Here is a 15666-nt window from a genome sequence, read left to right as displayed (position 1 = left end):
CCCCCGCGCGCCCCAACATCCCGCGGTGCCCCCGCGCTCTCCATCCCGTGGCGCCCGCGTCCCGCTCCCCGCGTTTTCCATATACCCTTTCCGTCCTCGGTGTCCCCTACGCACCCTCCCCCGGGCGCAGGAGGGAACAAACTTCCCCGGCGCCCCCCCCCTCCCCCCCCCCCCCCCGGCTGGAGGGTGTCTCCCCATCGCCGGGAGTCCCGGGGAGCTGGGGGAGATCCTTGGGGCTGCGGCACCCATTGGGCACACGCACACTGCAAAGTGCACACGCAACATCAGCACAGCCCTCGCCCACGCACAGGGCATGCAGGGCGCGCACACACACACACAGAGCACTCCTACATGCACACGCAGTGCACACGCAGCCTGCAATCCCACCCGCGCACACGCAGCATGCCAGCAGCCTGCAACACCCCCACACACACGGCACAGGCTGCAAAGCAGTGCGCACACACCCCCCCGTGCTATACACACACCCAGCATGCAGCCCACCGGTGTGCAAACACATTCACCCAGCACGCAAACACAACCTGCACACCTGTACACACACGAGCGCATGCACACACAGCTTGTGAACCCACAAAATCACATGCACAAACCTTGCAAGCAGCCTGCAACCCCCCGCTGCGTGGCCACACACAGCTCCAACCCCACGACTCCGTACACATGCATACGGCCAGACATATACACAGCTCTGTGAATGCACCTCCTGTGCACACACAGCTGCACAGCTGTGCAAACATGCATGGAGCTCACAAACACAAACACACACGCCTGCAACCCCAAAGAACAGTCCCAACCAACCGGCAGCCTCTTCTCCACCCACCCGCAGAGCCCAAGCACCGCAACACACACGCACACAGGGTCACATTGTGCTCCCCAGGCTGGCTCTGCCCCCACCATGCAGGGGGACGTGCTGGTGGCAATGTGGGTGCCTCTCCAGTGGTACTCAGTGCTCCCGTGCCCATGCCACTCTGTGGCGGGCAGCACCAGGCTGGGAAATCCACCCGAGGCCGAGTCCCTGTGTGCCAGGGCAGTGCAGACCCCAGGCTTGGCGTCCCCGACCGCGTCCCTCTCTCTGTGCCCAGGTGGCCCTGGTCGGAGAGCCCGGATAGCAGTGGATGAGCGCTGGGCACTGGCATAGCCACACGCACACACCGGCACCATGGACTTTGTTATGAAGCAAGCACTGGGCGGTGAGTGGGGAGCATCTCCACTGGGAGCAACACTGTGGGGTGACAACACACCCAGCATGGAGTCGGGGAGGGCCACCGCGGGGGAACAAACGGCTGCCAGAGCCCTACAGGGCTCCCGTCAGTGGTGCCGGCAGCGCCTGGCGGGGGAATCCCGGCTCTCCCGGTAGTGTGGGATTCCCCAGCAGGTCCCCTGGGTGCCAGTGCTTGAGCTGCCAGCGTCTCCCCCGGCTGACGCTGAAGTAGGGCAGTGCTGGCAGCCCGCGGCGCTCCCCATCCCTGCAGCACCCAGAGCCCAAGCACAGCCGGCTGTGGCGCGGGTGGCACAGGGGATCAGGGGACCCGGGCTATACTTGCAGGCTGGCTCCCTGCCCAGTTTGGCTTTGTGGAAGCTGAGGCCCCCTGGGCACTGTCTGAGAGTATCATGCTATGCAGGGGCCACCAAGGACATGGGCAAGATGCTGGGGGGTGAGGAGGAGAAGGACCCTGATGCGCAGAAGAAGGAAGAGGAGAGGCAGGAAGCACTGCGCCAGCAGGAGGAGGAGCGGAAAGCCAAGCACGCCCGCATGGAGGCTGAGCGGGAGAAAGTCCGGCAGCAGATCCGTGACAAGGTGGGCAAGCAGCTCCCCGTGCTGCTGGGGGGATGGGAGTAAGAGGTGACGGGTGTCGGGTACAGCACGGGCACTGTGTGCTGCCCGCCCCACTTAGGGCCTGTGTCCCCTCAGTATGGGCTGAAGAAAAAGGAGGAGAAGGAGGCAGAGGAGAAGGCAGCGCTGGAGCAGCCATGTGAGGGCAGCCTGACGCGCCCCAAGAAAGCGATCCCTGCGGGCTGCGGGGACGAGGAGGAAGAGGAGGAGGAGAGCATCCTGGACACCGTGCTCAAGTACCTGCCCGGCCCACTGCAGGACATGTTCAAGAAGTAACAACACCACCGACCCTGCCATGGGGTTCTGGGGCACGGGCGCCCTCCTCCCTCCCTCCCCTCCATCAGTTCCCTTGGCCCCAGGGGGGTCCCTGCATCCCCTCTCCATCTTCTGCCCCTTCCTTGTCCCCTAACCAGACCAAACCATCCCATCCTGTCCAGGCAGGGCCCCCTGACCACGCCGTGCCAAAAGGGAGCGTCCCTGGCCGGACAGGGCGAACCGGGACCAAATGCACTGATGTAACCTGGCAGTGGGCTGGGGGCACCCCACGCCCCACCGGACCCCGGGGCAGCTCCCTGTGCCCTCAGCCCTGCCCTTCTGCCCACACCCTCCCCTCACCCACCTGCCAGGGGGCCCGGGCAGGCCTCTGTGTGCCCGCCCTTGTCCCCAGCACTGCCATCCCCAGCCCCATCCTGCCCCGGGCCAAGCCCAAAGCACAAAGCCAGGCGCCCTGCCCGCAGCTCCCCCATCCCTGATCCCCGGGCACGGGGGTCCCCCGGGGCTGCCCGGTGTGCCGCAGCATCGGGGGGTTGGAGGGGACCCCCTTCCCGCATCTCTGGCCCCATAGTTAAAGCCATATCAGTTAGACTGCAATACTTCAGCACCGGGAGGAGCAGGCGCCGCGCTCCGCCGACCGTGTATAAAGGCGTGTGCGGGGCAGGGAACCCCCCTGCCTCGTCCCCCTGCCCCGTCCCCACTGTCCCCACCGCTCGCTCGTCCGTGTCTCGGCCCCGCTGCCCCCCGTTCTCGCATTAGTGTCTGTGTGCCAGGGTGCGCCCCGTTGCTCCATGCGTCCTCGTGTCCGCTGCTCACGCCTCAAACCCCAAAGCCCCGCAGTCCCCGGGGCCGCCCGCAGCGCTGAGCCGAGAGCCCCGTGCCCACGGGTTGCAATAAACCCAGTACGGGGCTGGAGGCTGCAGAGCCTCTCCCGGGCTGCCCCCCCCCGGCGCTGGGCACACAGCTCCCATGGGCAAAGCTGCCCGGGTACATCCCAGGAGCTGCTGCTTGCGTCCCAACAGGGGGCACGCCATCGCCCCGGCCCCCGGCCCTTGCCGTACCGTGCTCCTGTCCTCCCTACCCCCATGCTTCCCCCGCCACAGCCCCCAGCCACACAGCCCAGCCCTTCCAGGGAGGCAGAGGGCAGCTCGGGGCTTCGCAGTCATGCTGTGACCATCCTGCTCGAACTAGTCTTTGACAAACTAATAAAATAAAGGGATTTGTACATTGCTCCGGCCTTTTCTCAGCCCTTACTTCCCTGTCACTTTCCCCACCGCTCCATCTTCCCCCAGGGCTGAGACCCGGCCACTCAATGCACTACCGGAGGGCACAGGGTTCATCCTCAGCCTGCATGGCACCCAGAAGCCAGGCCACGGGTGAAGGGAAAATCTCCATAGTTCCCCAGTGCTGCCCTCAGCCAAGCTGCCTCCTGTTCCCCAGTGCCCTCAATGGAGCTGGGGACAAGGCAAAAGGGTTCTGCAGCCCATCCTGCAGACCCATGGGTAGGGGGGCTCCTTCCCCATCGCTCTGGGACTCCCCCCATAATAACTGGAGTCACCCACAGGGTGCAAGGGCTCTTTTTCTAGACACAGCCTTCTGGGGCTGAGGCTGGGGGTACCTCAATCCCAGTTCCCCAAAAACAGGGGCAGATGCCAGAGGTACACACCAAGCAAGGGGTGCCTCGCACCCCTCAGCCAAGCACAGCCCCTGGCACTGCAATCCTGATGCAGCACAGCTCGGAAGGGCTCTGCCTGCAGCCAGCCTCAGCTTCGACTGATTTGCCATCATTTAACAGCAAAAAGCTCAGCTGTTACCCAGGCGGCATCAGCAGTGCAGTCACCTGGAAAAGCCTCTGTCAGAAGGAAATATTAGGCTAAGAAATGATAGAGATCGTGCGGGCAAGGTCTCCATCACAGGCAGGTTGCGCCAGCACCTCCTCTCCAGCGAGTGCCTGCAACGTGACCCAGCGCACGGTGGGGAAGAGCCCCACTCTGCTCCCCTGGGGGCAGGGAGGCACAGGGACAGCTCAGCCTTAGGCCAGCAGCCGTGGGTCAAGCAGGTGTCTTCTGCTGCCACCACGGCCCCGCTCCATTCGTGTGGGTGCTGCTAGCTGGAGCAGGGAGGGCAGGGCTGGGTTATGGGATGGGGACAGTTGTGCGTGACTGTCCCCATCCTGAGCAGCATCCCTTCAGAATCTTGTCCCCAGTGTGGGGGCACAGCGCCCTCTGGTGGGGCGACACGAGACGGGGACGAGGCCTCAACACAGACCCCTGCCAGTGGGGCTGACCCACTGCCACACCGTGCTGGCAGTGGAAGCGGCCGCTCAGCACCACGCTCCTTTCCCTGCTCATCTCCTCCTGCTCTCACAGCAGCTCCAGGAACCTTCGTTATGGAAGAGGATTTATCAAAATTATAAAAACAACCACAAATACAAAAAAAATGCCACAGCCCGGGTGCATGCCCCCACACCCTCCCCTTACTGCCCCTCTGATCCTCTGCACAACAAAGGGACAGGCCATGCTCCAGGGCTGCCCTCACCACCAGGCTGTGGGGGAGGACGGAAGGGGCAATCACATAGCTCACTGCTGCTGGGGAGCCTGCCGCTGGGGCTTCCACACTGCTGCCCTAGAGCAGCATTCTCATCTCAGGAGGCCCCTTCAGCAGTCCCATTCCATGATTTTCTTTGGCCGCTTGCCTTTGGAACAGACCTTCCATGCCCCAGGGATGAGGCAGCCCTGAAATGGTGCAGGAGCCCTGCTGGCACCCCCCATCCTCACCAGCACACAAGCTGCTTTTTACAAAAGCTTCTGAGAGCAGCACACGTGGAGCTGAGACAAAGGTGATGGCAATGCCAAGCAGGTAAGGAGAGGACCGACATCCTTACCCCGTCCTATGCTAACTAAGCTCTCTTCCATCCCTGAGGGTGGGGAAGTGTCGCGATCTCTGGTGCCCTGCCCTGCTGCAGTTCCATTAGGAGTCATTGGGGAGCCCAAAGAGCTTGACAGTGCCTGCTTCTCGGCTGCTGTCGTATTTGCCATCTTTGTCGTCACAGGCGAAAGCCAGCAGAGGCTTCTTCGGGTGCCAGGCCACTGTGAAGGTAGGGGACTCGCACTGCACCTCCCAGAGCTTCTCTCCTGCACAGAAAAGGGCCCACATCAGCCTGGAGAGCCTCCTGCTCTCCACTGCAGGCTGACCTGTAGCACAAAGCAGAGCTAAACACCTGCCTCTTCCCTCCCACGCAGGGCAGAGGAGGAACAAACGCTGCTCCAGCGCCTTTTAATCTCCTGGTGACAAGGCATAGACATGACATGCATATCTACAGCAGTCTGATGAGGCAGAGGCTCCCCCTCTTGGTGCTCTGCTGCACACAGCCAAGCTCTTCGTAAGTAAACTGCCTCTTCCAGTGCCCTCTCAGCTAAACCAGCGCATCTCCATCAGATTCCCTCGTTACTGCACCCCAAAAGCAAACCATTACCTGTCTCCACCTCTGCAATGTCAATGAAGTGATCCTCTGATGCCGATGCCAGCATCTTCCCATCATGGCTAAAGCTCAGTGTTCGCACAGGCCAGTCAAGCCTGCAGCAGTAGAGCAAAGCAGACAGTGAGGGATCCCCTAGACAGTCACTGGGGAGGGGAGCAAACTCCAGGACAGCACTACCTACCTGGAGAAGCACCTCACACACACCAGTTCATCTACATCCCAGAGGCTGACTAAAGCATCAGCGCTGCCTGTGGCAAAGTACTTCCCCATGGGGTCAAACTTGATGCAGATGCAGTTTGAAGGATGGGCATTGATGGACTGGATGGGTTTGAGTTCTGGGTAGCTGTGGAGATGAAGAGAGAGGGCAGGAAGCAGTGAGAAAAGCACAGGGCCTCTATGAAAAGAGGCCAGGCGTGAGACATGCTGGGACCAGGTGTGAAACAAAACAGTGCAGGATGACATTGTTGGAAACTTTAAGTGTTAAGTGAACAAGGAAAAGCATCACAGTCACATACAGAGAGTCCAGCCCAGGAATGGGGCAACTTCCTTCCAGGCAAGCTTGCTCACATCACAGTGACTGGGAATCACTGGGATGTGGGACTCTGGCTCCCCAAAAGCAGCAGAGGGGTTTGCAATCTGCCTCAGCAAGCAGCGATGCACCAGGGCAGCCAGCCTTGGTACCCTACTCACCACAGGCACCCACCTGAGGATGTTGATGCAGCCATTCCCATTAGTGAGGAAGAACATGTTGTTATCGTTGTTCCAGGAGATCTCATTCACCTCAAACTTGAACTGTTCCTCTGCTTTGGAGCGATGCGTCTTTGCGTCAATGAAGGTGACAACATCATCCTTGTTCCCCACTGCAATGGTCTGTCCATCAGGGCTCCAACAGATGTTGATGTTCTCCCCTAGAGGGACAAAAAAGCAGTAGGTCCCATTGCCACATAGCAGTTTGCAAGAGCCACAGCGTGTCAAGCAGACAGGAGGCTTTTATTTCTGATTCGAGGCCACGGTGTGCTCCACTAACTCTGAATCACTCCCAGATGGGAAGAACTGCCAGGTCTGCAATTTAACACTGAAACTCTGCACTGAAAATTAAACTGAGAACTGTAGCTTCAAGCCACTAGGACTGCATTGCTAGCCTTTCCATTTTAGACACAGCAACCACCAAGCAAGGTCATATCAAAAGACCCTCTCAACCCAGCGATCTCCAATATCCAGAAAATCCAACAACCAACAGCACGTGCGTGTGAAGGAGGGGAGGCCCAAGGAATGCTACAGATATATCACCTTACAACTCTATTCTCAACCCCAACTGTTGGAAGACAGAGATTTCTTAGGCCAGAGATGGTAGCTGGGTTAGTCAAACCATTAATGTGAATGGTTGCTTTATGAATCCATGTAAACTTGGACTTCTGCCACGTCTCCCTCTGCAAACACACGTTCCCCAGCCTCCAGCCTTCTTGCCCACAGACTCCAGACAAGTTCCCATGGCCCTTTAACAGCCACCAGCACAGCTCAGCAGTGCCTCCAGTCCTGACACCAGCATAAAGCAGACCTTGTGCTCGCTGTGCTCCTTACACCAGCTGAAGCTGGCTGAGTGTGAAACAACACTAGAAGCAGTACGCAAAGAGCCCTCAATCACCAGTACCAATGGAAGGGCTGTGTCACTGACCCCCGGAGAAGCAGGGACCCACCTTTGGTGTTGACGGTGGCGATGCACTTGGTGGTGCGGACATCCCAGATGCGGATGGTTTTGTCCCCGGACGCAGTGACAAAGAGGTCGGGGTTGCTGGGATGCCAGCAGAGCTGATCCACGCTGTCACCGTGGCCGCGGTAGTTGTTCTCTTTTACCTGGAGAAAGAAGAGAGCCGTGCCTCCACCCCTGGAGGTGCCCAAGGCCACAGACAGAGCCCCAGGCAGCTCGAACGAGGAGGTGGCGGCCAGCCTACGGCAGGGCTCGGGGGCTTTTCTGGGCCCTTCCAAAGCAGCCGTTCCATCACTCAGCGGTGCCGGCTGGCAGTCCTGCCCGGCACCCCGCTCCCATTTCCCTCTCTCCTCCCAGTTTCCTCGCCCGGTCCCAACTCCCAACTCCCAGCTCCCAACTTCCAGCTCCCAGCCCCACCACACCCGCTCCTCGCCCGGCGCAGCCCGCAGCCCCGAGCGCTGCTCCCGGCCCGCTCCCGCCGCTCACCAGCCGGTCCTTCTCGAGCAGGAAGACGCTCGCGGTTTTATCGAAGGATCCGGACGCGAGGCGGCGGCCGCAGCAGCTCCAGGCCACGGAGTGAACCTTGGCGCCGTGCGCCGGGAACTCGCGGCTGCGCGTGTTGGCGCGGAACAGCTCCTGCATGGCCTGCACGTAGGGCGACAGCGCCATGCCCGCCCCGCCGCGCCGCCACCGCCCGCCCCGCCCCGCCCCGCCCCGCCGCCCTGACGCAGCTTCCGCCGCCGCGGCACGGCCCGGCTCGGCCCGCGGAGGGCGCCCTCGGCGGCGATGTCGGACGGCGCCGTCCTCGTCGGCGATTCGGACTCGGAGGGCGGCCGCTCCCCTCCGCCGCCCCCCGCGGTGAGTCTGCGGCCGGGCGCCCCGCTCCCGTACGGAGCGCCGCAGTTCTGCCCTGTCCTCGGGCTTTTGCCGCGCGGAGTGCCGCTCTCCCGCCCCGTCCCTCGGGGCCGCAACCCCCGGCAGACCGGAGAGGGCAGAACGCGGGGCGGGGGGTTGCCGGGCGTCCGTCGGCCGCGGTTCCGCGGCAGTTGTTGCCCGGTAACGAGGGGACGCGCCGAGCAGCGGCCCCGCGGGGCTCCCCCGGAGCGGGCATCGGGGCCGGGCTGCACGCGGCCCTCCCGAGGGAAGGCAGAAGGCCTCGGGCAGGAAAAATGAATTGAAATTGGTTTTCTTGCACGTCTTTACAAAAGTTTCCACGGTGTCCCAGCTGTGCTGCCGTGCGATGGATGTGAAGGTAGTGCTGGGCCCAGGGGAGGCTGGGGGAGCTGAGGAGAGCAGAGAAGAGCACGGGCCGGGCTGTCAGCGGGGCACAGGGCTGCCCCAGCCCCGTGGCCAGGCTCCTGCTTTACTCTGAGTGTTCACCGGGCTGCTGTCCTGGGTGAGCAGGGGAGGACTGAGGTACCCAGCCGCTATCCTTGCTCACACCACTGACCCTTTCGTCCCCACAGGAGATCATCGATCTCACCCAGGAGGACACAAACTCAGAGCCGTTGCCATGGAACTACATCCCCATCATTGACCTGACAAAGGAGGACACCTGCAGTCCTCCCCCTGCTGCAGACTGTACTGTCCAGGACCAGGTGTCTGCTTCCCCCATCGTGCACACATCCCATCCCCAGCTTTGCTTCAGCACAAAGCAAGAAGTGGAGACGAGCCCAGAGCTGATCCCTGTAGCACCCTTACATGGCTATCCCACACAGCCCAGTACTGCCACAGGCACAGCAGTAAAAGTGGAGAACAAGAGCAGCTTCTCTCCTGTCTCCAGCCACCGCAGCTCCTTCTGCAGCCTGGAACCAAGCTGCAGCACCACCACATACAACACTGACTCGAGCTCCCTGGCCATCATGCAGCTGGACCAAGTGCTGTTCTCACCATCCCCCTTCATCTTGGACAGCAATGGCAGCAAACATGGCATAGAGGAGACTCCCCCTACTTTCGAGCCAAGGAAGCTCCCCCCAAGACTGAGCCCTGCTCCAGCCAGCATCACTAAGAGCCCACGAAGGACCAACGGGACTTTTCTGGAAGCAGGTGGCTCACAAGAAGCAATCCAACAAGTGACCTCAGGCAGGACTAAAGCTGACAGCATGGTCTGGCTAAACAAACTGCGCTATTTCAGGAGGAGCGGAGTCCAGCACCTCTTCTTTTATGGTGCAGCATCTGACAGGGAAGCACCACAGGTAAATGGGTTCAGAGCAACTCCTGCCCAGCCCGGTCCATTCAGAGCAGTTCTTGTGGCAGAGGATGGAGCACGGGCTGCCCCTGCTCCACTTCCCCTTTCAGGGGAAGCTTTGCCAGGCCATTGGGATCTCTGGTTATTGCAGTTCTCTTAATGGTGGGCCTCAAATCACAGCTAGGTTCCTCTGTACCACGGGGAGCTGGCTTTCACCTGTTGCCCGTTGTCTTGCACACAGCAGAAACCCAAGCTCATCCCCAGCAGTAAGATGAGCATGGTACGCACCACCATGGAGGAGAACTTCTTGGAGGGAACCTTGCATTTTCTGAGTGACTTCATCTCCTGCCAGCACTGCCCTCCCAAAGAGATCGTCTCCCATCTGCTCAGACAGATCCTGTTGAACTCTCAGCAGGAGGAGATCCTCCAGAACACCTACACATTGCTGATGAAGATCCAAATGTACGTGTTCCCTTTGCCACCATGCCCTGGGGCTGGCTAGGTGCCCAGTATAAGGGTCATCCTGTGTAGTTCTCACCAGAGAACAGAGAGTAAGCGTCCCTGTAATGCATGATGGTCCTCTAGCCTGCTGTACGGGCTAGAACAGCTCTCTGCTGCCTCTGCTGTGCTGCAGTCAGGCAGAATGTGACATGAGGCCACAGGTGTGCCAGTGCTGTTCATAGAGTACAGCCCATCAGGTGCTTCCAAAAATCTGACACAGGAGGAGAAAGGAAGAAGGCAGAGCTGAAAAGGGGACAGCAGCAAGCAGACATGGGAGGCAGAAACGGGAGGTTTGGGGTGCGGGCTGCCTGACCTCAAGGCAGCCAGTGTGGCAGCTCAGCACAAATAGATGGTGCTGTTCTTGCAGGCTCCATCCAGCCAACACCACCACAGTAGGATGGGACTGGACGCTGCTGAAATACACCATGGAGAGCCAGGTACTCAGCACTGCATGTGTCACATTAGGCAGGGATCACCCAGTACCTGGTGCTTGCCCCATAGCATCACCTGGCCTTGCTCTGCTGCACAACAGCTCAGTCTAATGTGCAGTTCTATTGCAGCTGAAGGCAGCAGTGTTTTTATCCATGGTACTCCTTAGCATGCTGTACAACTGCAGGCAGGTTGACGAATCTGAAGAAACCACAGCAGCAGACAAAAGCATTTTGAACCGGAGCAATACATGAGAAGCCCAAGTCAAACAGCCCCAGCTGAAGCCCTGGGGCATTGCTGAAGCCATGCAGCCCCACTAAAAGAACAGATGTGCTATTCCTCAGTCACATACATCACCCCATTCCCAAAAAGCCACATTCCCTGGTGTTCTTTGCCCTGCAGCTCTATCAGGCTCACAACATCTCTATCTGCCCTCAGGAGAAGCTCCCTGGACGACTCCTCTTCCTACAATATGTGGTGCAGACCTTGGAGGATGACTTCCATCAAAACGTGAGGCTGCTGCAGAAGTCAATAAGCAAGAAAGTGCTTTCCTGTGATACATGCTTCAACAATGTCAAGTAAGGGATGCGTCCTCCTCTCCTGTACTCTAATTAGCTGCAGAGAGGCAGGAGCTTATGGAATGTGTGTTGAGATTCAAGTCCAGACTTTTCAAGAAACAAGCTTCAAAAAGTGTAGGTAGGGGCTAGCTATGAAGAAAACGAGCATGTTTATGACCATAAACAACCACAAACAATACGAGGGCATTATCAGTCACAAGCATACTTTTTTTTAAAAAAAAGGCTGTCCAATCAAGACATATCCTTCTTCCTCAGGGTCTTTCTCCAAGCTCTAAGTGGAGCTGGAGGTCAGAACACAGCAAAGCCAGGCCCATCTAACATTCCTGTGTCTGTCCCAGGGAGGTGGTTGAATGGTTGGTTGCAGTAGTGACAGGAGCCAGATTCTTCCAGCTGCAGGAGCAGACGCAAGAAGTGACACGCTCATCAGCAGGAGCTGAACGTTGCTCACCTGCAGCACAGCCAGCCAGCACTAACCAAGCACAGCTGACTCCACCAACATTCTTCTCCCAGAAGTAAGTCCCACAAATCCTGGCTCCCTGCTGATGATAATATGGGGTTCAAGTTAGAAAAGCAAGTCCATCCTCTGTCTCTATCTTATCAAGGAAGAGAGGTTGTACCTGTGGTCAGCTTTCCTGGCATTTTCCTCTAGGGCAAGTAAAGACTTGGGGAGCAAGAGACTTCCTTGCCTGGCAGGAAGCTGGTTCATAGAGTGCTTTCCTCTTAAATGAGGCCAGAGCTCTCAGCCCATAGCCCAGGCTGCCCCACTAATGCTCAGTACACCCACTGAGACCTCCCTAATGTCCATGTGGGAAATGGCTCTGCTTCCAAGAGCATCAGATTTAACGTACTCTAAGAGACAACACAGGGCTTTGTAGGAAGCAAACCAAATGTAACCTGCTGCATTCCTTGATGATCCTAAGGCACAAGGCTGAACTAGCCACCTCCAGTGTTTAACTGTGCAAACCAATGGGTATTCTTTCACACTGTTGACTCTTTTTCTAACCTAGGACAATGCTCCTCCTCCAGCGGATGCTGTCCTTTGCAGTGGAAGTGGACAGATCTCCCAACTGCAGCTCCTGTAAGATCGCAGATCTAATATTCCCATTTTTACTGAATATTCCCACAAGGAGCCAAAGGTGAGCAATGTGCAAAGCAGCATCTCCTTTCTGGGCAGTAGTCTTACTCCCTATTTCTGGGTTCATTAAGAAGTATGGAGCATAGAAAGACAGACTTGCTTTTGATCCAGCCAGCATGAACACAGCTGTAGGACTGAGAGATCCCATCAGTATTACCAGCTGATCCCCAGGCACTATCCCAGGCCAGTGTGATGCTGAGAAAACCAGTTCTCTCACCATAGAACTACAAGGAGGACTAAAAAGCAGTAATCCACATCAGCACAGTCAAGTGCTAGCAAACACATCACCGATTCCCAGGGGCCAATGAGAAATACAGAAATACTCAAAATACACTTCCTACAGCACTACCTGGATGTGCTTTTGTTTGCATTGGTAAGAAGCATTGTATTTAAAGACAACACACGGGGCATGACTGGCTCTAACAGACATGAGACCACTAGGCCCCCAACTGTTCCAAACTCATGTTTGCCAATCCCAGCAAGCAGCCTGTTCAGATATTTTTAGCAAAACTCACTCTGAGCACACACCAGTCTAAACAAGTCCAACTCTAACCAAGCTATCGCTCATTGCAGGACAGTACTTGTAGTTCACTGGCAGCTAATCCCACTTCACATTTGCTTGGCTATGCTCCCTGTGAGTCAGCAGGAATGGATAATTTCTGCATAGGATGCTGGGCAGGGTCAGGTGAAACAGCTAAGCTTGTTTCACACACCACACCAACCTCAGTTTGCAGCAGGTCAGATCTAAGGACTGGAAACATGCCCATAGTCGAGTTGCATAACAAAGGTTTCTGTCATATTGGTGGGTTTGCTTTAACTGTACAGCAAGGCAGACACTTCTGTCACCCACCCTTGACCAGATCAGCATCAGCAGGAGACCAGGAACACACTGAAGTAGTTGTTGCAGTAGTTGTTGCAGTAGTTGTTGACAGGCTGTGCTGTCTCCACCACAGTAAATATTTGCCTTGCAGGGAAGCCCTCTTAAACACCATGGAGAGCAACCTGCTGCGCTGCAAACTGCTAGAGATGATGTTCCAGCACAGTTGTGATGTGCCCACAAGCTTGCCCTTGTCTCTGTCCAAGATCCTCTACTTTCTAGGCCACTCCTCTGTGCTGCTGCAATACCAGGTAACCAGCCATCCTTCCCCCTTCTGTGGCATCTCCTGAGAAAACCACTCATAAAACCAAATACCATCTATTGTCATAGGATGAAGTAGCTACGTGGCAAAAATGGGATGAGCTGCTGCAGTACTTGAGCTTGCTGCTGCTGAGTTACCAAAATGTAATAGCAGGTAAGTAGCCTGATCTGGTCTTAATAAACAGAACAGTCCAAGGAATACTTCTTCATCTCATCGCTCTTGAGCTCACAGTCACAGTCTTAGAAAGATAACGTGCTTCCATTCTTGCTGGTAACTGTTCTCTGCATTCAGAGCAAAGAAATGATAATGCATCATGCAGAGCACACAACACATTTAGCTGCTGAGAAATAGCCTACATCCTACAGCATCAACCCCAGCTCTGCAAAGCTGGCTGCAGAGTACAACTGAGCTGCACACACACTGGTTTAGAACAGGGTAGGGCAAGTAAAAAAATATTTAAACATTCCTAAAAGTCTCTTGCCAACTTCTTCTGCTTTACCAGGGTTAAGGCTCTCATAGATAAATGCACATTTGGAGCATTAAGCTCAATGAATTCTTCCAGGGTCCACTGGTCCAGTCTGGTACTAACACTGGAAGAGAGGAGCTATGTAGCCCTGCTCCCTCAAGGTTTCGCAGACACTGTGTGCAGACTGAGCAGGAGAAATCAGTGCAAAGCTGAAGTATCAAGCATAGCCATGAAAGGCTTTGCACAATTCCCTGCTGTTCTTCACCACAGCACAGTGCTGCCTAAGGGATTCTGCAGTCTGACCCTTAACAGGTCAGACAACCCGTTGTGTTACCTCCCCCAACAGCATTTCCTCTTGCAGAGCACCTACGGAGCTCACTCAGTGAGCGGGTGGACTTGATCATTAAGAAAGCCAAGCCCAAGCTCCAAGATGATGATGACATCAGCCAGCTGGACATCCACCTGAAGATAAAGGACTTTCTTAGACGAATGCAGCAGATCCTGGAGGAGCCCTTCCCTGTGCAGCTCAAGGAGAAAGTGAGCATGCTCAAAAAACTGTTTCTCACTGTCGCTGCTACCTGATGGAGCCAACCACTGTAGCAGGAAGGAAAGCTATGAATTCAGAGACCTGTCTCATACTGCAGATGCCCATGTCATCTGTCCTGTTGTATGTTTGGGAAAAAAAATATCTGGTTTCTAAGTCTCAGAATTTCCTTTCAATCTTGTCTCATCCTACAGTTTTACGAAGTACTTTGTGTATCTTTGAAAAATAAATTACTTCTGTATTTATTGGCTCTTCCATCCTGGTGTCCTGTTTAAAAGACACAAAGCTCTGCTGCTGTACCTTGGAATGGCATTAGACTAAAGCAGCCATGAAGTGATGGTAGTTTGCACAGCAAGCACGATGCCAAGCTATTTGTTCAGTGCTCAGGAAAAGTTGACAGTCTTCTCAAAAACATGGGTGTGGGATACAGAGAGAAGAGTCTCAGTGCCAAGATCTCACACCTGTCAGTCCTCCAGGAACGAGCCTTTCTGCTGCAAATCAAATACATCTACGTGACTTCAAGCAAGGTACCTCAGCCATGTCAAGAGATGGGACTGGACAAGCAGCACATCTTCTAGAATGCTCTGAAGTATCTGCAGTGCAGTCAAGTACATACAGCCAAGAGCAGCACCGAATGCAAATCCAATGCCACCAACTGAAGTATGAGTCAGCTGAGCTCAGAGAGCAGTTGGTACTTTCACAGAAGGTCCTGAGTTCATCAGAAACAGACAATGATCTCCCTGCAAATGAGAGTAGGACTTCCATATCTGCCCATCACCCTTTGATCTGCCCCTGTGCTTGGCAAACCCTGGCAGCTCAGCCATTTTACAGTGCATGCTCCAGAGAGCAGGATTAAGAGCCTTAAGAGAGCAGAGTGCAGGAGAACAGAGCTGCAGCGATGGCCAGGAATGCAGTAGTCCTGAAAGGAGCATTGAATGCACTGTAGATCTGGTACTGGCTATGCAGCCATGCACCTAGCAGAAGTCTGGCATCAGCCTAAAACTTCACAAGTTAGAGCCAGCCATGACCCTTGGCTCTTTAGGAAGCCTCTCTCCAAACACCAGGTGTGCAATGGGTGATCTGTTCTGCATCTCCCTTTAAACCAGAGGTATGCCATCCAGGGGGAGTGAAGTTGTGTTTGAAGTAACAGGCCAGAAGAATTTCCAACAGTGCAAACACCAAACGTTCCTTGCCCCAGGAAGCTGTTTCTCCTGCTTGATGTACTCAATTTTGATGTACTTTTTAGTTCTTATATTCCACTAGAAAAGATTTCTGCCATCAGGCTAGTATAGAAGTTGCTTTCCAGAAGGACCAGTTACAGATACTTCTTTCTGATATGCTGATGAGATCCAGGACAAAAATTCAAGCAAAGAAG

The 15666-nt window shown here is 56.1% G+C and overlaps 3 protein-coding genes across 3 annotated transcripts; 2 read left to right on the top strand and 1 right to left on the bottom strand.

Moving 5' to 3' along the window:
• Positions 1 to 1174: 1174 nt before the first annotated feature.
• On the top strand, positions 1175 to 2125 carry CPLX2 (complexin 2; the record flags this gene model as incomplete). The annotated part of the gene is made up of 3 exons (XM_079542451.1): positions 1175 to 1205; positions 1638 to 1813; positions 1928 to 2125. 3 exons carry the CDS (start codon positions 1175 to 1177, stop codon positions 2123 to 2125), a joined length of 405 nt encoding a protein of 134 aa, XP_079398577.1.
• A 2967-nt stretch (positions 2126 to 5092) lies between these two features.
• Positions 5093 to 7980, bottom strand: THOC3 (THO complex subunit 3; the record flags this gene model as incomplete). Its single annotated transcript, XM_079542192.1, has 6 exons — positions 5093 to 5256; positions 5598 to 5698; positions 5785 to 5946; positions 6307 to 6511; positions 7301 to 7457; positions 7798 to 7980. The coding sequence occupies 6 exons, from the start codon at positions 7978 to 7980 to the stop codon at positions 5093 to 5095; spliced, it is 972 nt and encodes a 323-aa protein (XP_079398318.1).
• Positions 7981 to 8097: 117 nt separating this feature from the next.
• SIMC1 (SUMO interacting motifs containing 1) lies at positions 8098 to 14329 on the top strand (the record flags this gene model as incomplete). The annotated part of the gene is made up of 10 exons (XM_079542255.1): positions 8098 to 8367; positions 8778 to 9506; positions 9741 to 9961; positions 10368 to 10437; positions 10868 to 11007; positions 11346 to 11519; positions 12015 to 12143; positions 13114 to 13270; positions 13350 to 13434; positions 14109 to 14329. 10 exons carry the CDS (start codon positions 8098 to 8100, stop codon positions 14327 to 14329), a joined length of 2196 nt encoding a protein of 731 aa, XP_079398381.1.
• Between the last annotated feature and the right edge of the window lie 1337 nt (positions 14330 to 15666).

The sequence above is a fragment of the Tetrao urogallus genome, assembly GCF_951394365.1.
Source record: "Tetrao urogallus genome assembly, chromosome: 14".
NCBI lineage: Eukaryota > Metazoa > Chordata > Aves > Galliformes > Phasianidae > Tetrao > Tetrao urogallus.
This window is presented reverse-complemented; position numbering and strand designations above follow the sequence as displayed.